The 22,117-nt window shown below is 29.6% G+C and overlaps 1 protein-coding gene across 2 annotated transcripts; it reads left to right on the plus strand.

The window, feature by feature from the left end:
• The first annotated feature begins 1,135 nt into the window (after positions 1–1,135).
• Positions 1,136–21,029, plus strand: LOC131929610 (cyclin-dependent kinase 14). 2 transcript variants are annotated; one of them, XM_059285899.1, is made up of 16 exons: positions 1,136–1,345; positions 3,032–3,103; positions 5,930–5,985; positions 6,328–6,496; positions 6,659–6,816; positions 7,058–7,229; positions 8,778–8,872; positions 9,854–9,916; positions 12,392–12,453; positions 12,565–12,626; positions 12,712–12,832; positions 13,552–13,709; positions 14,261–14,358; positions 14,688–14,778; positions 14,925–15,057; positions 15,204–21,029. In XM_059285899.1, exons 1-15 carry the CDS (start codon positions 1,297–1,299, stop codon positions 15,038–15,040), a joined length of 1,542 nt encoding a protein of 513 aa, XP_059141882.1. In that variant the 5' UTR covers positions 1,136–1,296; the 3' UTR covers positions 15,041–15,057; positions 15,204–21,029. The 2 variants fall into 2 exon arrangements, with proteins under 2 accessions (XP_059141882.1, XP_059141883.1); XM_059285900.1 differs by having other exon boundaries at positions 15,569–21,029.
• Positions 21,030–22,117: the final 1,088 nt, after the last annotated feature.

Genomic DNA, 22,117 nt, shown 5'->3' on the forward strand with positions numbered 1-22,117 from the left:
GATAAAAAATTAATTTGAAAGAATAGGCATATTCGCGTAAGTTAAGATTTTAAAATACGTGTTTCATTCTCCGTATTTTATAAGGTGCCTAAATAGCGGAGATGTTAGTGTACATTAAACCACGCAGGTGGTGCGGGTTCGAGACACAGCAAGTCAACTTGGTTAATGTACTCTTTTTTATTATGCTCGGGCTAAACTTAAAAAAAAATTCTTTTAGGAATCTAGATCTAGATCTAGATTGTCGGGTGTCCGATAGGGCACTTCCCGGCGCCGCAGGCGCTTCAAATTTGGCATGATCTTGCCTTGGTGCGACAGAACACGGGGGCCGGTTGGCCGAAAAGTCTACGATGTGGGGGTCAAAACTGACCTCGACTGACCGGTACCTTATATGAGCTATAAATCGAAAAAAAATGTCCACGGAAGAACCTCTTCATAACTCTTGAGGTCGTAGACCGAGCTTCGGGCGAATTAATTAAGCATTCAAATTCTCAATGTTTTCGATAGCCTAAGCGAAGCTGGGCAGCATGCCTAGTATATATATAATTCTCTTCTTGGAGACCATAGAAAACACCAAGCTGTAAGCGCGCCCAGAGAAATCAAAGACATGCCTGGAAGAAACTGGCCCCCAAACTGAAATTCGATAGTTAATGTGGCCCTCGGTCTAAAAAGTTTGGAGACCCCTGTTTTAAAGTAACATGTTTTCAGTCGCAGCATTGGTAGTGTTGAATTTAAAAAAAAATGAATTACTGAAAAGTAGAATGTATATATATATATATATATATATATATATATATATATATATATATATATATATATATATATATATATATATATATATATATATATATATATATATATATATATATGTATGTATATATATATATCGTGTTTTGTCATTACGGATTTAAATTCTAACAAACGAAACATTTTATAATCAGCAGGTATTTTAGAGATTAGAGGCATTTTCGGAATTAAAATTTAAATGTCATTATATTGAAAGTAAATAATTTCCCTCCCTGATATTTCAAGGGTCGCTACAAATTACATTTCATTCCTTACACAAATGTGGGCTCAGTTTGGCACTTAAAAAAAACAACAAAAAAAAAAAAAAAACATTGGTTTGACATTTAGGATGACCAAATCTATCAAATATGGCGACCTTTGAGTGATTCACTGCGTGTGAATCAAAAGAAATTAGACTACTAAGTTGACCTAATTAAAATTTAATCGATTTACTAAGGATTATAACATATACACACGGCGATGATTTTATCTTGTAGTTCATTATCGTAGACAATGGCTGCTGATTCTGGCAAGCCAATTAGTCGTGTCGATATGCGAGAAGGTGAGTAAAAAAAACCCTGTTTCCGGCTTCACCCAGATAGACTGTCATGATGTTTGACTAAAAGTTAGTAGATCTAGATCTAGACTAGATCTAGATAAATATCTAAATCTAGATCACAATCTTTCTAAGATAATTGATTATCTAATAGATCTAGATTTGTTAGTAAGGCCTAATAAATAATAAATTGATGATTCTACAATTCTACATTCTACATCATTGAAGTCATGATCTCAACTTGACTCAACTAACTACTCAGTACTACTCAGTGGGAATTTCCCTTTTATGTGTGTGTGTGTGAAAAATCAATCAATAGTATATTATTTAATAAGAGTGACAAATGCAAAATCCCCAGCGCTTTTATTAATCTAGATCAGAAGATCTAGGCCTATTCTATTCTAAATAAAACCCAGGCACTTTATTTTAAATATTTTTACAAGACAGTAGCTCAGTAGGCTTGAGTAGGGCTGATGAGTAGGCCCAGTCTCTAGACTTTCTAGATCTACTGCACACATTTCATTGCCTACTAACTAGGCCTACTATGTATAAATAACTAAACTACAATCAGGGTAATTAATATTAGGCCTATTAGCCTATTGATATTAATTAATAGATTGACTAGGCTTAGGCCTATTGCTTTTAAAAAATAAAATAGATTTTTCCATCACTTTGTGATTCACATTGGTAATTCTACCACTACCATAATATATAGATTCTATATCTGTCTAGTTCTAGGTTTTGTTAAAATATGTGATAGATCTTCTAAAGTATTAGTACATCAGTTCAACGACTCTGTTTAAAATAAATTTTTAATTTTTTGCAGCTTATAGGCCTAACTATTTTTACAATAATCAATTTTATCCACTCATAACACTTTGTTCTTGAATGTTTTCATCTTGAAATTTCAGTTTCACTGTAGGTGATATTGTGTGGAAAAGCTTCAGTTTACTTATTATAATGGGCGCTTTCTTCCACCCCATTGTTGCAAGCAGTTAGATTTTGAACACAAAATAAAATTGTCTTTTTTAAATTCATTTTAAGGATAAGGTTGTTTTTAGTGTGTGAATTTTGAGCTTTATCTCATCATCTTTTCCTGTTTGTGCCCAAGACACATGAGACAGATGAAGTAGAGTTCATCTGTATTAGTGACCTCAGCATACACAGGGATAATGTGGTTAACACTATGCCCAACTATGATGTATAAATTCTATAGCACTTGAGAACCAAATATCTTTTACTTTTTCACATAAATTTTGATACAATTCCATTCTTACCAATGTGTGTAAGAATGGTGTGATCTTTCTCTGACACCACAAATGTTCATCACTCAATATATATACATTTTGTGATAATATTAAATTGCACTTACTTAACTTCTCTACATAAAAGACTTTTAATTCTTTTTTTAAAAAAAATCATAGTAGGAGTAATGTAGCTGATTATCATCATTATGCAGATACATTTTGTAATATTAAATTGGACTATGTCTCCATTGAAAGACATGAAAAGTATTATTCTTTAAAAAGTTACAGAAGCTGGGTTTAAATCAGCGATGTCTTGTTAGCAGTCATATAAAAATGTAAACATTAATAATTCTTGTGGATCTCTTTCTTTAGTTTGTTGCAGTTTTTATAAAATTGATTAGTTAAAAATATCTTGTAATAACTTAAAATACTTTCACTTTTTTAGGTAAAGATAAAGCACAAGTAAGTCGACTAAAAAAGCTGAGACGCAGGATATCAGCAAGTTTTGGAAGATTGTGTAAGTTTTATACTTTCCAATAGTGTGGACTATTTAGATATTTAAAATAGTAGTTGCCTTGGTTTTTTAAATTATTTTTTTTGTAAAGTAGATACATTTTAAAGATTTTAAAACAATTTCTTACATCAGTATCATAACTTAAAAAAAAAATGTTAATTATAAATAGTGAAGAAATGTTAATATATAGCTGAGGTTTTCTATTTTGATTAGTTTTACTTTATATTAAACCAGCTTGAGTTATGGGCCTATATATTTTTAATGTTATACTTGTTTGGAAAAATAATTTATAAAATAGTTATTGGTCGAAACAATATTAGTGACATAGCAAATAAATAACTGTATGACTTAAAATCCAACACATTTAAAATAACAGGGTACCATTACCTATTAGTAAAATTATAACAAAATTATATACACAATTAGTCAATATAAATGCACACACTCTTAATAAGAGACTTAGGGGGATATGCACAGTTTTTTTTCTTTTAATACAATTTAAGATCTAAAGCCATTTGAAAACTATTACCATGTTTGGCAAAGTAAGTATTAAACACCAAAAAAGGGTTGAAAACAATTTTGGTTGTCTTGGAAAACCCAAAAAACCTCCACTATTTTGAATTTTTCTGTACAAGGGCTTTTTTATTTATGTACTTATAGCAATCAAATTTAAACTGCTTATCTTTCAGTATATATTAAAACTTTTGTCACAACAACTTTTCAAAATAGGTACTAGTAAGAATTTCACAAGGTTTACAATATTGTACCCTTTTAGTATTCAAAAGTTTCAAAATTTGCATATTAATTACCAAATAATTGAAATACTTTATTTCTATGAAAGCCATCACTATTCCCTTGTGACAAAAGTTGTATTTTTGCATGAAGAACAATTACTGAAAATATGGTGGTTATTGTTTAATAAATAAATAAACCGGGAGTGATCTCCCCTAAACTTTCTTGAATATTCTTATATAACACTACAGGGGAATGGCAACTCGGGATATAAACAATATTTAATTCATTTTTAATTACTTAAACTTTTTAAAATAGAATAGAATCTCATAGAAAAAAGAATTGCACACCAAGTGAACGCCAAACAAAATGTGCATAATAGTAGTGCGGGATATTATTAGTATTTTATAAATTCACATGCGTTTTTTTTGAGAAATTGAAAATAGCGTAAATTACTACTTCCGGTCAATGGAAATTACTCAAAATTTGAAAGAAGGCAGAGAAATATATCTTTTACTTATAGGTGAAATTTCATTTATCTATCTGAAATAGTACTCAAGTTATATGCTTTTGAAAAATCCAAAGTAGAAAAAGTTCCACTTTCTAGTTGATATGGATCTACGATTTTAATATGATACTTATATATGAAATTCCATCAACTTAACTATAACGGTAATCAAGTTATCGTGTTTACAGATACACACACACAGAGACATACGGACAAGATTGCAAAATTATCTTTTTCCGACTCAGGGAGGTGTAAAACGTCTTGGAATCTCAAATTTTTTGTGTGCATGATTACAATACTTTCTCTATACTCTGTATATACAAGAAAGTAAAAAGTAGTAGTCTTTTTAGTGTTAAAAACCTGCGTACTGAGAAAAAAAGGCCAAAAGTACAGAATAGTAGGTCACGAAATTACCATATCTGTGTAAACTGCAAAGCTGATTGTAAGCTTTGGGTGTTTCCGAGATGATGGAAATTAAGATTATCAAATACATGAGAAATCCAGCTTTCCAATGATGCCAAATACAATATGATGATGGATATAAAACTGTTTATAGAGAGCTTGTAAGATTGGGAAAAATTGATTATTTTTTAATTAATAGGGTCATAAAAATGGTATTTTAAACACATAAAAAATATTTTTTCTCATTAAAGTTACTATTTTCTCAATACAAAAATGGACAAAGTATCCAAGAGTGCAAGAAACCCATCATGACGAAAAACTAGAAATTTTGTGATATTTTTTTACGGCGCATATCCCCTTAAATGATTAAATACCTGGATGTTCAATTGTATTTATCTTGTTTTTTAAAGTCATTAGTATTAGTTTTGGTAGAGTGTATACAATCATATTTATCTTGTTTTTTTTTAAAAAGTAATTTGTATTAGCATATGTCTTGATAAGTAGATCTATAGATCTAAATCAAATTTGAATGAAATAGTTCCTTTCTCATATTCTAAAATTGGAAAAAGGGCGCCATTAGTATTGTATATAGTTTAAACATGTTACAGTGACATAATTGTTTTTTGCGTTCTTGTCACAATCATAAACACTTTTCCGGTTACATACAAAATTGAGTTTATACATTCGAATATTCCTTTATTTTTATTTTCCTTCTCTAAATAAAATTTAGTTTATACATTTAAGATACATCCGTATCTTTAAGTTCTCCATATATTGCTGATAAATACAAATGGTAGCTGTAGTGAGGTTAATTCAATTAGTAATAAAACAGATAGTGTTAGGTAACTAACACTATCTGTTTTATTACTCATATATCGCTGAAGATACTGATATCATAGCCTCGGGAAATATGTTGCGGACATAGAGAGAGAAGTACGCACATGGGCGTTTATATATTAGGATCGGGAGAATAGACGCAAATAAACCTTAATTTTTGAACATTTGGATTATTTTTGGCATGATATATTGATTTTTCTAATTGTTTTCTAATGGGCCATTAGTTTTAGCTGCTTACTTCCCTCGTTTACTTCTTCAAATATTAGTATGTAGATAAGATGCATTTCTGTTATTTGAATGAATACCGATTTTATAATTTTTTTTTAATCTTGTTATTATTTTTTTTTCAGCAATAAGTAAAGAGGAAACTATCCATGAAAGTGATAATGAAATTGATGTGTTTCCTGTAAGTATTTCCATTACTAGTTTTTACTGCATCTTAAACTAACTTAGTAACAATATAATGTTGGTTACGTAGTGTTCTATATCACTTATACTGAACCACCATTTTTGCTGAGATGAAAGTGAACGTGGCTATCATTTTAACAATTCAATTTGTATTTTGATATTTAAAATAAAAAATTACTGGTGATAACTCCTTATATTTTATACATAAGCCTGATTGGATGCATCCTAAAATGCATAAGTAAAGTCATTATCATCCCTATCACCACTTAGCTTATTATTGCTGAGAATTGTTTTTTAAAGAATGAATTTTATGAATACAAATTTCCTCTCACAAATATAGTCTGATATGGTATCAAGTAATGGATACTACCCTCAAAAAACAAGATCTGCCCCTGACACACCACCAACAGTAAATGGAAATCATTCTGTCACAAATGGAAGTCATAGTCGGGAATCCAAAACTTCAATAACAACTGGAACTAAACAAGTTGTTATACCAAGAAATCCGGGTACTTATAAGTAGTTTTCAATGTTATGAAATTAATGCCAGTGTTTTTGTATAAAATTTTAAGTCTAAGAGATTTTGCTTTTGAAAATTCTTTGCTGTGGGTTATTTATTTTAAAACATTCTATTTTTTTGCTTTCATTATTATCTGTATATTTTTTTATAGACGGTCGTCATACACCTGTTAAACGGCATCACTCTGCTGGAGACATGCTTGGTGGTGCACCTTTTCCCTCAGTAACAAAGACAGTGATTACTGAAAAGCAGCCTCGTCCAAAATCAGAAGGGCATGTTTATAGTCGCCATTCAATTTACAAAAGATCTGTGAGCTTAAAAAGTTTTTTTTAAAGTTATTAAGTGTTGGTCTTTTATCCTTTCTAAATTACATTTAAAAAAAAATATCATCATAAATGTACATATTTTTTAAATAGATGCACAAAAATGATTATTTCTTTTGACCATTACATATATCACTACATTAATTTTGGAACAATAGAGGTTTTTTTAAAAAGTGTTTGTCTTTAATAGCACAGGTATGTCAAACATAATATTTTTTACTCACCAGAGTCCATCTCCATTTGGTCGAGCAGATTCTTATAGCAAACTTGAGCAGTTGGGTGAAGGATCATATGCCACGGTTTTCAAAGGTCTAAGTAGCCTTACAAATCAAGTAGTGGCTCTTAAAGAAATACGTTTACAAGAAGATGAAGGTGCTCCATTTACAGCAATTAGAGAAGGTATATTAAAAACTAATTGTAATACTATTTTACCTATAGCAGCTATAGCCTTTGGGTTTGTGTAAGGCTAAATATTTTCCAGCTGCTGGAACAAGGAAAATATGACATCACAAGAAGAAAATCTTTTATTAATTAAACAATCTAATTTAACTTAAATCTTTTGTATTACTATGTTAACCTTTTAAATAAAGCGAGAGTGATCTCCCCAAAACTTTCTCGTTTATAAAAGTAGGGGGATGACACTTCCAGGGTTACAGAAATTTCTTTTATTAATTTTTTAATACTAAAATTTTTTAAACAAAACATAATTGCGCACCACATGAATGCAAACTGTGAGTATAATATTGTGGAAAATTTGCACTGTCTAAAAGATGATACCAGTTACTTTTGAATTAAGCATGTTTATTTTACTTCACTCAGTCTCCTTTCATTTTTACTATTACTGTGATGGTTTTTTAAAATTATTAAATTATCCAGTTCATATTAATTATAATTATCTAGTAGTAATCACTAAACATGTGTGAGTAATCCAGATTAAAAAGAAAATACAATTTGCTAGTTTTATTGGTTTTTGTGGAGAAAATTGTGCACACTGTGTTAAAAAAATTACAAAGATATTTAATTTCAAACACAGCACAGAGTGTAACTTTTCCACTTTTTACTTTCTCGTATGTACGAAGTATAGAGAAAGTCTTGTAATCGTGCAAAAAAAAAATCACCTCACTGATACGGAATCTTGCAATCTTGTCCGTATGTCTGTGTGTGTGTCTGTCTGTGTGTGTGTAAACACAATAACTTGAGTACCATTACAGCTAGGTTGATGAAATTTCATATATAAGTATTTTATCAAAATTGTAGATCCGTATCAACTTTTGAGCGATTTCCGATAAGCAGAAGTGGTACTTTTTCTACTTTGAATTTTTCAAAAGCCTATAACTTGAGTACTATTTCAGATAGATAAATGAAATTTCACATGTAAGTAAAAGATCTATATCTCTACCTTCTATCAAATTTTGAGTAATTTCCATTGACCGGAAGTACTAATTTCCGCTATTTCCGATTTCTCAAAAAAACGCATGTAAATTTATAAAGTACCAATAATATTGTACACTGTTATGCACATCTTTATTTGGCGTTCACTTGGTGCGCAATTCTTTTTTCTAGGAGATTTTATTCTATTTTAAAAAGTTTTAGTATTTTTAATTCGAGTTCCCATCCCCTGTTGTTTTATATAAGAATATTTGAGAAAGTTTAGGGGAGATCACTCCCGGTTTATTTTTCCAGAAATTCGCTTCTTCCGCATCAAAAAAATTTTCCTGCTGAAATTATCTGCATAGACTGGAATTTAAAAAAGCAAATTTAAGACTTCAATTTTAAAATTATTCTAACAAATGTTAGTCAATATTGGTTTGGGATGGTGCCATTTGGAGTTTAAAATTTTAGGATTCTCATAAAAAATGTGTTACCCCTGAAGTATAATGTAATTGCCTGAATCTTATCTTTGAATGCTTTTGCATTATATTCAAACAATCCTTTTTTTTTTCAAAGCTTCTCTACTGAAAGGTTTGAGACATGCCAACATAGTCACACTTCATGATATTATACATACAAAAGAGACTTTGACATTTGTTTTTGAATATGTTGTAAGTATAATTATTTTAGTTACAAAATTTTCCCAACAATGCTTTTTTTCTACTGCAAAAAATGTTATGCTACAATCGCTGCCATTAGTAGAATTATACAGAAAATGAATTTTTTTCCGCTTTTCCATGTGCAAAATGACTTATTTAAATGAAAAATTATCAGAAAAGTTTATGTTTAAAAAAAAAAATTAAGAAAAAAGATATTTATTCTTTAATCATTTTTCTTGTTTACTTATTTTATATTGTAACAGCTGTTGAGATAGGAGAATATAATTTTTTATCTTAAAAAAAAACCCCAAACACAAAACCATGGATAAGGAATTTGAGGTTTTTTCATTTATAAAATAGGGAAGAAATCGTGAAAAAATCTATTTTTAGCATTCGTTACAGAAATATTTAAAGTAATGATGAATGTGGTGGGAAAGTATGATCATTTCCTTTCTGTTCTAAACTGATTGTTACAAGATCCTTCATCTTGGTAACATACTGGGCTCACTTACATAGCTGTTTACATAGCAAGCCAGAAAGTCAGAAACAAGCTTCAATTTTGTTTTCATATTTGAATGTGCCTTAGTTTTATTACTATTTTAAACTAAAATTTATTATTTAGTCTTTTTAATTAGCAGATTTCAGAATAGAAATTTTGTAATATATATATCCAGTGGAGTTGGTAAGAAATTTGTTTCTTAAATATTAAACTGCCGCTCCATTTGAATAGATAGATTAAATAGCTGTTCATAATTTATTGTAGCAGCTTCATATTTATAGTTAGAAGAATCACTGCCTAACCACAAGTTGTGTATTTAACATCTGAGTTGTTGAAATTTTTTACTTTAACATAAGCTTTTAGTTACCTCTGTGAGAAGAAAATGACAGTGGTTTTTGTTTGACTAAACTGTATTTGAATTCAAGGTAGAGCTTGTTTGAAAAAAGGTACATTTTCCAAGTAAAATTAAAGATTATTCTATTTTTCTTTAACAGCATACTGACCTAAGCCAGTACCTGGAAAAGCATCCAGGTGGTCTCAATGCTTCCAACGTTAAGGTAAATAAGATAAAACCATATCCTAATATATAAAAGCCCATGTTTACACTTCTCACTCCCTCTGTCAGTCACATTTTGTCCGATGCTATGAGATTAGAATCTTAAGCAATAAGTGTAGACCTTAAAGATACTTACTTTTGTTGAAAAAATGCTTATCATACTGAAAGTATAAACTTTTATTAAAAGACGATAATTAAAATAAAGACATATTTGAATTTAAAAACACTTAAATTGTTAAGTAATGGTATATTTTTAAACATAACAGGAAATAATTTCTTTTACGGAAACATGGCATGCCAGACAGACAGTAGATAATAATAGAGTTGCCCATTGAAAAGTTTCTGTGTTATAATGCATTTTCATGTTTCAGCTATAGCTTTAACTTTAACAATACAGTAATTTGTTATTTCTATTAGGTTCCGTCAATAGTATCAATTTTCAATGGGACATGCTTAGAAGAACTTTCAATTCTAGAATATGAAAAACTTAACGGAGGCGAGCGAGTTGATGAGAATCTTTCCATCATGTTGTTGACATTGAATAAAAACATGCTTTTTTAGATTTAGCAAACAAAGCGACCGTAAAAATAATAAAAAATAAAAACTTAAGCCTAAAATTAAATCAGAAATTTGATATTTTTAGAATCAATGCTATAAAAGTTGCAAATCCTGAGAATTTGAAAATAATTTGTTTTGTTTAAGGCTACATTTCTATTTATTTTCATCAAGCCTAAGTTATAACCGGATGTTTCACTTTCGGTTGACAAATATTGATTGGCTGTACAGGAACTCTGTGATCGATCACTATTTGCTTATAAAACTTTGCAGATAAAGTTTTTAAATAACAATGCAAATTTAAACCCCATGACCTAGTTTTCCTTTTTTCGCTTACAATGTGTACAATAAAATTAATGGCAGCCTAGGCCTATCGAATAGCAGGATGCTATTGCAGACATGCCTCCCGTCCCGCCAAAATCGGAACCGTCCCAATTTTTCACATAAAATAGTAATCTGTTCCGTCATTCCGATTTTGACTCAGTTTGTTCCGGGTTTTTTTTTGAAAAAATAATTAATAAAGAAAGGTAATAAAGTGAATTGAAAAAAGGCAGGGAAAAGCGATTATCTCCCTTTGGCATATGTTTCCGTTTCCTAGTTTACTTACATTACAATATTTACAAGTATCATCTAATACTAGATCTAGCTAGACTAGATCTACATCTACTAATAGTTATAGAAAATGTGGACAATCCTAGCTACAGAACGTTCTTTTTAGTATTTGCATTTGTATTGTAGATTCAAATTATGCCTTAAATAACATGTAGGGAGAAAAATACAATAAAATCATGACTAACATGCTAATTTCTAGATCTAGATAGTAGATCTAGACCAATCTAGTAGTAGTAGATACTGAAATAGTGAATACTGAATACTGATCTATCTTGTAAGTTGTAACTTAACAAGTAACTACTATTATGAAGAACTTAGTAAGAAGTAACTAGGACTTTTACTAGGTAGATAAAAGGTCTTTAGGGGAGGTCTCAGGTTACTGGTTAATTTTTTTTTTTTTTAATGTAAGCTGTATTTAAATGTAGCCTAGAGACTAGTCATATTTATATATGACTAGAAGCCTACTAATGTCAATATTTAGAGTAATTTTTAATTAATTATTTTTATTTTTGACTTAGTAAAGTAGCATCAGCGCGTATGTTCCTCTTTTTGGCTACAAATTCCTCTTTTTAGGCATGACTATTCCTACTTTTGGCTGACAGGGGTAGGCATTTCTGCTATTGTTTATGTCGCCATTAAACGTGAAAACCAAATTGTTTTTGCTTTTTTTAAAAATGTTTATTTAGTTACCGAAAATATTAAAAACATCAAATACATCCAATCTTTAGTAAAGTCCAAAAAAAAAACCAGACAGTATTTTATAACCATATTAATTGTAACTACGCCGTGCATGATTTTAAAATTATTTAATGGGCCTCTTGAATACTTTCTCGCTCGCGTCCATTAGTTGTACGACTAAGAAAATACTTTTGTCTACCAAAAAATAATGAAGATAGTTAAAAAAAAAGCATAAATAAAAAATGGATAACCTGTTTTATCTTACTAAGTTAAGGCTCTAAATCAGTTTGGGCACCTGATAGAGTGTTTTAATATTGGTATTTCTTCTATGATAGCAGCAACGAGCGATGGGTACTCTAGTTTTAGTCATAAAGCGAAAATGCTTGTCATGTTAAAGTTTAAGACATGCATGCAGGTCCTAAACGATGTAGTGTTTCTCTGTATTATTTGTTGCATAAGTCCTAATGTCTGCCCCAATATTTAATCTACTTTTTGATAAATTTAGTAAAAGAATCTTGATGTAATCTAAAATGTATCCATAACAAGTTAGTGTTATGAATAAAATTTGAATAAACTAATGTTCAATCTACTGTGTTTTTTGTTTCGTTTGAAAATTGACATTTTTTTCCAGCTATTTCTATACCAACTTCTTCGTGGGCTGGCATTTTGTCATCAACGTAGAATACTTCATAGGTAAGCTTGTAGAAAATAATATGACTTTAGTTTGTTCATTAAAAATTACCCAAAATTTATCATCATTCTTGTTTTCAAAAGTTGTTAAACATTGTAAACACTCTTTTGCAGAGATCTGAAACCCCAAAACTTATTGATCAGCGAAATTGGAGAACTTAAGCTGGCAGATTTTGGTCAGTCTTTAAGTTTTAAAACTATTTCTGTCTGCTATAAAAAAAAAAAAACTGTACATGGTTTTAATTTTTTTTTTATGTCTAGGATTGGCACGTGCTAAAAGTATTCCCAGCCACACTTATTCTCATGAAGTTGTCACATTGTGGTATCGTCCTCCTGATGTTTTACTTGGTTCTACTGAGTATTCTACGTCATTGGATATGTGGTAGGAATTGTTATATAAAAGCTGTAAAAACTATTTTGTTTTTAAAATCTGATGAGTTAATCAGCTGGCTTCTCATGTATAGTATTTATATATATTTAATTTACCATTTTCTTTCTTAATAAGAAAGTATTAATTGATGGGGCTTGGAAACGTAGTACTAATTGTTTTTAAAACTTGAATATCAAGTAACTATGTTTTTACAATATCTAAATACTTATGTATGAAAACTTTATAATACATTTTTCAAATATACTAAAAATAATAACTAAACATGAGTTTTCCCAAAAGCTCTAGAAATCTTTACATTTAAGTAAATGGCACTTTTGGGTTCATAGCTTTCAAGAAAGTATATATTTATTTTCATATTTTTAGTATACTTTCTTCCTCATGGTTCTTAATTGTAATATTGAAGGGATTTCCTCTTACATAGTTTAACATTACATGTCAACATGTTATGCGACATGGCTCGATTACTCCAATTTTTGCCTGCTTCTTTCTCTGGATTTGATTACATAGCTCTTATCTCTCATTTGGGCAGCTACCCCATCTAGAAAGTCTTGTAGGGACTTCTGTAGTTAGAAATCATGTGCACTAATGCCGGCTTTTATAAACAACCAAACAACTATGTCATGTACAAGAAAGGGTCTACACATTTAAAACTCCATTTGACTTTTTAACCAAAAAATTCTTCGGTTACAAATAGTTTTAACATTCCTCAGGGGAGTTGGCTGTATTTTTACAGAGATGATTTCTGGTCAAGCTACTTTTCCTGGAATGAAGGATGCTTTTGATCAGCTGAACCAAATTTTCAAAATTTTAGGTACCCCTACAGAACATACATGGGATGGTGTAACCAAGTTTATCAATTATGACTTAAGTATGTTTTCAAGTATTTCATGGACCTACAATGTTTACTACTTGTGTAATTTTATTGTATTGTTAAGAAATTCCCAGCATAAAAACAATAAAAATGTAGGTGTGCTACTTTTGCGGGATATTCCAGATTAAAAAATTTTACTTTTTAAAAATTTTCAGATGTGCACAATTTGATTTTTAAAATATTTAGGTTTGCAGTTTTAAAAAATCAACACCATTTAAACTTTAGTCATTCTAGAAATCATATTTTGCATCAAAACTTCAGAGCAATTATACTGCTTAGGGCTCTTTCTACGATTGACACATGTGCAGAAGGTTCATCATTTATTGCATGCTACTTTGTTCTCTTAGCTGACACTGATGCTTGAATTTAAGTTCTGTTTTTGTCAGCATTAGTTATGCAGATTGTTCTTTATTTAGCATGCTAGTTATGAAGAAACTCTTTTTTTTTAAAGTTTTTATGAACTCCAGTAACATTTGTAGAGTATTGTTTGCACATGGTATTTTTATACTGTTTTTTCTTAAGAAGGTTTGACCTTTGATTTGTTATAGAAAAACTAGAGAAACATCCTGGCCAAACCTTAGCTTGCTGTGTTCCTAAACTTTCATATGTACCTCATGCTGAAGAGTTGGCAGACCAGTTTTTGCAGGTATAAAAAACCAGCATAATTTTTGCATCTTCTTGGATTTCTTTTTAAATGAACAAGTTATGAGACTAGTATAAAAACTAAGTGACTAGTATAAAAACTAAGTGTAAACTGTTCTATCCTCCTCTATAGAGCTGTCATTGTCTACATTGTCCCATCCTCCTCTATAGAGCTGTCATTGTCTACATTGTCCCATCCTCCTCTATAGAGCTGTCATTGTCTAAATTGTCCCATCTGAACTTAGGGATCATTTTAAAGCAATGGTAATACATTTTATAAGCATTGTGTCTGGGGTTTTAAAAATTGTGTCATCAAATGCAATCATTTTTTAGATGCAACCCCACCTGAGAATATCAGCAGCTGCAGCTAAAAGACATGTATATTTTCAGGATTTGCCACCTAGGATACATGAATTGTCTGATGGTTTGTCATAAATAATAAAAAAAAACAAGTTTGATTTTAGACAAAAAAGATCACTCAAATAATAATTGTAATAAAGAATAATTAAAATTAAGACCAAAGAAAAATATCAAATAACTTAAAAGAAAAATGCCAATTATTGTTTTTAGGGACTTCAATTTTTAACATTCCTGGCCTTCGCTTGTTTCCTGAAACTGGGGACATAACAAGCACTCAGAGACGCCAGTCTTCTCGCAGTGGAATTAGGACAACTCTCAAAATGTGATGGACTACAAGCTTTCTGTAAGTAAAATAAGACTACAACTGCTGCTTTGAGTTATAATCCCTCTCCTATTGACTCTTCCGTTGCATGGCTATACTAGTTGGTATACTTTAGTGATTCTATAATGTGTACAAAAAGATTTTTTATTGAAGCTTGTTTCTTTCAGGGTTAAAACTGATCCATGATGGTAGCAATCTCAGTGCCTGTAGTGGTGATCACTTATCAAGAGAAATTTGTGACAAGTTTTTTTGGATTTTATTTATTTAATTTCAAGTTGACTAGGATTGACAAAGCAAACATTTATCCAATTGACGAGGCATAAACCAAAAGATCTCGTATTCTTTTACCTCCACATCATGAGTTGAGGGATGATTAATAGTTCAGTACTTGTGTTTATCAGTTTGTGGCAGAGGTGTTGAACAAATAAATAGGCCAATACAAGTGTGTTGTTAAAGAAAGGACTGACTACACCCATTAAAGCATCTTTAAGTTCACCATTGGAACTTCTGTTTATTCTTTCTGTAAATGCAGGCTACTGATGAGTTGGATCAACAGAACACATGTAGGCTACTGATGAGTTGGATCAACAGAACACATGTAGGCTACTGATGAGTTGGATCAACAGAACACATGTAGGCTACTGATGAGTTGGATCAACAGAACACATGTAGGCTACTGATGAGTTGGATCAACAGAACACATGTAGGCTACTGATGAGTTGGATCAACAGAACACATGTAGGCTACTGATGAGTTGGATCAACAGAACACATGTAGGCTACTGATGAGTTGGATCAACAGAACACATGTAGGCTACTGATGAGTTGGATCAACAGAACACATGTAGGCTACTGATGAGTTGGATCAACAGAACACATGTAGGCTACTGATGAGTTGGATCAACAGAACACATGTAGGCTACTGATGAGTTGGATCAACAGAACACATGTAGGCTACTGATGAGTTGGATCAACAGAACACATGTAGGCTACTGATGAGTTGGATCAACAGAACACATGTAGGCTACTGATGAGTTGGATCAACACAACACATGTAGGCTACTGATGAGTTGGATCAGTTGAATGTCTTACTACTGAGTAGAAACATTCCAGCAAATAGATTATGGCTGATCACTCGGTAAAATTCAGCTGAAGTATTATACTAGTCTAAATTTGTTAAGATGCTAATAATTAATCTTTTGACAAGATTGATTTAGTCTAGCATAATGCTTTTAAGTAGTAGAAAAAAAAAGGAAAAATTGACTGAACTATTACCATGGTTATCATTGGGTATGATTCTCAGAATGTGTGAAAATTATTTATGGTCATTTTCTAAGTGATTTTTTTTTTTGGCAATTTAAAAAAAAAAAAAAAATCTAAGTCTTGTTTTAAAATTTGTAATTTTATTTTCTAAGATTGATCAATCAGATACACCTTTATGAATGCTTTTAAAAATCTGATGAATGTAAGTAAATAGATTTGTAAAAAGGTTTCTTTAAAGTATATTAACTATTGTAAGATGATCTGTTAAAAGAAATTATTACATCTAAAATTCATCATTTTCACTTCAAGTGGAAGAGGAAGTCTAAATTTAAATGACTTCTTGCATACTTTGTCCATTTTTCTGCAAACCCCACCCTATTTCATGAGCATGCACAAAGTATTGTTACGCATGTGCATAATCACAACACTGAATAGAAAATCTTGCTGTTTATTACTGTGTTTGCCTGGTGCAATACTTAGTAGATGGAGGGTTGAATTCTACTGAAAGTGGAGTTGTCATCTTCTTACGCTACAGCTCCCAGTTTTATTATATTGAAATTTTAAATGGTGATAATGAATTTTATGTTCGTAACTACTTAACCCATTTTAAAAATGTTTAAACATGCTTAACTAGGTTGAAAAACTTGGTGTTGTATTCAAAAGCTCCCAGCTATTGTACTAATACTTAAAAAACTAATTTAGTATATGATGTAGGAAAGTTTGATGTCACTCCAAATATTTCAAATAGTTGTGTCTATTTATTTTCCAAATGCCACAAATGGTGTTAGTAGTCTATTGATATTGTTTTTCAAATCAAGTGGACTCATAACCATCATGTAGAACAAAATGTACCACATTACTATAAATGTGTATATGATAATCAGTGTGTTAAATGTGTTCTACTCATAGTTAACTTTAAATTAAATTACTCAATTCAACTGAAAATTAAATCTAAGATCATATTTTTCACTTTTATGTAATATTTTAGTTTTGGCAACCAAGGAGAAAATAAATGAAAAATAAAGGTGTTTAGAAATAATGGGTTAGCACATAATTATAACTTTTTTTTTTTAAATGTTGAATCACATTAAATGAAATCTTATTGAAAAATGTTAAACAAATGAACAAAATGCATTTTAACCTATGAAAATCCAGTAGGCTATCCAAATACTTACCTATGTAGAGTTGGGTGCATACATACTATCTAGCTGCAATTGAAAAGGGCAGAAATCAGTGGGTTCTTGCAATACAATCTGTTCAGGACCAACATTATTTATTGCATTTAAATTCATTTATTGGTTTTAATTAATCCCTTAAGCAAATTTTAAAAAACTCAAAGCAAAAACAATGAATTAGCCTTACACCAAACCATTGCAAAACATTCTTAGCATGCCCACAGGCTGATGAACAACTACATGCTTAAGATACTAACCACAACACCAAAAGTAAAAAAAAAAAAACAACACAGGGCACTTAGCATTGCCTGAACAGAGCAGTGGAAGCCATTTGTTGTTGACATGAACTCATGTGAGGAGGCATTTAAAATGTGTCAGGCTTATGTTTTTCGAGACCCACTCAATCTTGCCAATATTTTAATTGCAGTATCTCTAATGTATTTAGCCTCTTTATTCTGATTTTGTAAATAGTAACAGTCAATTAAAATAACTTATGAATAGAACAGAAGTTTGGAAAGATTATAATGCTTTCCACTAAAAACTAAAAATGGTTGTCATTTACAGATCATTCTTGTATGAGGTGTACATTTTTTTGTATTTTAATATGTAAAAATTGTTTATATATGTATGAGTGTGTAGATGAATTGTATCAATACTCAACTATTTTGTGTATATTTTGTCTAATTGCATTTCCTTTATTTGACTTCAAAATGTGTGTTAAATCCATTCATTAAAGTTCTTGTACATAGCTATAAATTGAAAAAAATTGGTAGGTGTTGTTCTTTCATTGCATTTATCATTTAAAATTTTAATATCATTATCTGTCTTACATTTTATATGGGAAAAAAACAATTTAGTTTTTGTACAAAATATGTTTCTTCTATGTAAATGTACATTTTTGTTATACACAATGTAGTTTCTTACTAGCACAAATGTACAAACTAAACAATTTATAAAAGGATTAAAGTTTTTTTTTTTTAATAATAAAATGTATTATCATTTTAGAATTGTAATAATTGTATTTAGATAGCTGATAGTCTAAGTTTCTGTTATAATTTTTTTAAAAGTGAAACATTCATGTTCCGTGTTAAATGCAACACATAGAAAGACTATTTGCCATCAAATTCAAAGGAAAATTTTTCCTTAAAAAAGATTTAACCTGACCAAGGAACTATGACCATAAGAGTGTAACTTTGCTTCTTTAAAAATAAAAACTGCAACAAATTAAAAAAGTGGTCCATAAATTCTATCACAGGCAAAAAGCTATAAATGATACATTTTTAAAATAAACTACTTTTTGGTAAAAAAAAAACCCCAGTAACTATTATTTTATATATTTATATAAAGACAAAAAGTTTATGAATGTAATTACACTCCGCTCATTATTTGATAGGGAAATTTAAGCAAAAACCAGCTGCACCTCGCAAGCATTATGATTTTAAAATTTACAGTGTAGATCCTTACTATTATTTGTGTATCTCAATTCTAATGTAAGAATTATTTTTAAATTAAAAAAAAAATTTAGTGTAGAATGCCTATCTAAAAAGTTTCAATAGCTGACATAAATTATTGCTCAATATATGTTGAATAAAATTCTTTATATTTTAGGCTTTTACTGATTGTTCTAAAAAGTATAAATTATGTAATTTTTTAAAATCATTTTTGTTGTTTTAAATAGGATTTATAATTTTTAAAGGAAAATTATTTTTAGTTTGTGTTAACAGCAAAACAGAGACACTTAAAATAGTTAAGTATATATAATCTTTAAATTTTCATACAAGTGAACTTTTATTTTAACAAGCAATTTTTACTATCCATGGACTTTTTTGAACATTGCATGCATCACATAATTATAATAAAACTCCTTAAAAGTTTGAGAGAGAACAGATTATTAAAATAAAGAGCATTTTCACCCAAGTAATGACAGTTACATATAAAGCAACTTGGATTCCATTACCAGTGTTCTTTCTTGGAATATTTAATTTTGATGTTTTGTAGATTTCATTTGTTTTAAAAATCCTGATTTATGACAAGAAAAGCAATAATTTGAAAGGTTTTTAACAACTATTATCATGCACACTGAAGTTAATTAATAAAATATGTCATCTTAAACACACCAATTTTTTAAGAGAAATGCCCTAAAAATCTTTGAAATGAATACATTTTAAAAATTCTTTGAAATTTCAGTCTTTACTTAAAATCCTTATTGACTTACAGAAAGTTAATAATGTGCTTTTAAAATCATTTTCGAAAATTATTGCTCATGAATTATTAAACTTTTTAATTACAGTTATTTTATAATGAATCCTAGACTAGTTCTATCTGAATTCTTGTTTTTGGTTCAGAAGCTACTACATCAAATAACAGTTTTGTTCATAAAGATGAAAAACACTTTCTTTTGTTAAGTTAAATGGACCATAAATTAAACCCTAAAAATACAATATAATGCAACAAAAACTGTTAAGTGTTGGTTGTATACTTGCACAGTAATTCCCTTAACAGTTATTTATTCAAAATACATGGAAATTTGAATAACTTAATAGTGGGTCTATTAAGGAATACAATTTTCTTTTTAATTGCTAAGATAGTTTCACCTGAAAATGTAATTATTACTGAGATTACAATTACATACATGTACTGTCTCATAAGTTGTTAACGTTGTTTTTAAAATATATGAACTATTAAAACTAGTGAAGTGCGAGTTGTTTTTCCTCTCATTAGTAGATGGCAACCGTCTTTTAATGCAAGGACATCATTTCCATCAAGAAAATGCCAAGTTTAAGTAACACTTTGCATTCATTTAGTTAAGTTATTTTTATAACTAAAATTAATTTGAAAAAATAATGTTTGTTCTTTTAAACTGAAGCCATCATGTTCTACTGAATATAGACTAGTTATGGGTGTAAATAATATATAAAGAAGTGGATCTTTTTCTTTCTTTTTGGATACTTGTGTTTTCAGATTTATGACTTAAATATTGCTTTCAATTAATTCAATAAAGTTGTAAAAAATAAAATTTTAAGTGCATTTTCTTTATAATGTCATCTCATCTGAGAATTTGCAGGTGCCTTGAAACAAATTTTAATTGTGACACATGTATTGTTTGAACAGGCAGCTTGCATTGGCGAGAAGTATTTTTATAATTTTATTGGAAGAGAAGATTAATTAAAACAGAAACTGTTTTAAATTTAGTGCAACTATATATTGCAAGAAAAAGTTTTTGTTTCAAAAAAAGATAGTTTTATGGTTTGTGAGTTTTGTTTCCACTGCTTTTAATCAATAATTATTGTAGTGACAGTTATAATAAAATTTGTCAAAATCAAAACCTATAAATGCAATACTATTCAAATACATGAAACAAATGTCTGAGGTTGTGCTTATTGTCTTGAAATTCACTGGAGAAGGTTAAAAATATTTTAACTATAGTATATGTGCAATGAATTAATATTTATTCCATTATTCATTTGCTTTTTTTATGTTGCTGCTTAATTGGATGATGTGGTTTTGTCCTACATGTGCATGACATTTTGCCTAATAAAATTCATTTAGAAAACATGTGTACCCTGTTCATTTTTGGTGGAACAATTTAATTTAAAAACTTTTTTTTAACATACCAATTTTGCAGAGGACATTTGACGCAGCCAAGTATACCATAACTTATTTTCCACACAAAATAAAAAATATAAAAGTATTCTAGTAATCTGTAATTTGAAAAGCTGAAAGAAAATCCTCTGTACTTAGTTAAACACGATCCTTGAGGACTCCTTTGGCAATCAATGTATCAGAAAATGTTTAACCAAATTTTGATAGTGGCACATAGGCCCATCTGATTACACATTAGTTAAAAGAAAAAGTAACAAAAGTTGTAAAAGCTATATTTTATTACAATGTTGGTTTCACTAAAGATTATTAGCACATGATAACCTTGAAATGGTACAAGAGTAACTGGGGAAATACAAAGCCACTTAGATTTATTTATCTTAAACAATTAATTTGAACAAAAAATATTCACAAATGGTTTAATAATAGATCAGTGGTTCAATAATGGTTGCTTAAGATCCACATTCATCCAAAGAAAGAAAGAAAGAAAATTGTGGGCAGATTTAAAATAAATACCTGATACAATACAGCTATAAGTACAGAACAATAAATAGTGTTTATTAATGAAGTTACCATTAATTTATCATGAATATTAAAATGTTGGATTTCCAGGTACATCTTAGTTAAACATACTACTGTATTTTGACACACTTTATTATTGTTTTTTGCTTACAGTATGAAGCTAAAAGATTTTACTAATTTAAAGTTCAAAATACTTATAGTGTGCAAACAAATGAGTATTACATTTTATTGATATGGCTGGCAATGATTCCTCTGTATCAATATAGAAACAATATTATTTAACTTAATATACTGACAAGAACATTAAAACCTAATTTCTAAAGTAATCTTGTGTATTTTACCTAAAGACCTGTGTCTTTAACAAACCTTAACAGTAACAGCTTAATGAAAGTCACCAAAACAATTATGCGGATAGTTATAGCAAAAATTCAAGCAAAGTTATGAATAGTTTTCATTGTTTTGGTGATGTTGTCATTGTTTACTCTTGAATAGTGTAAGTTAAATATTGTTTAAAAAATTGCA

The sequence above is a fragment of the Physella acuta genome, unplaced genomic scaffold (assembly GCF_028476545.2).
Source record: "Physella acuta isolate Inbredline_101_S28 unplaced genomic scaffold, ASM2847654v3 ptg001655l, whole genome shotgun sequence".
NCBI classification, from domain to species: domain Eukaryota; kingdom Metazoa; phylum Mollusca; class Gastropoda; family Physidae; genus Physella; species Physella acuta.

What these genes read in the sequence shown, in the direction of transcription:
- LOC131929610 (XM_059285899.1), top strand. Translation starts at nt 1,297, where the DNA reads ATGGCTGCTGATTCTGGCAAGCCAATTAGTCGTGTCGATATGCGAGAA. An exon ending in ATTCAATTTACAAAAGATCT is followed by an intron (nt 6,817 to 7,057) that starts GTGAGCTTAAAA and finishes TTTACTCACCAG; the next exon opens with AGTCCATCTCCATTTGGTCG. An exon ending in GTTTATCAATTATGACTTAA is followed by an intron (nt 13,710 to 14,260) that starts GTATGTTTTCAA and finishes GATTTGTTATAG; the next exon opens with AAAAACTAGAGAAACATCCT.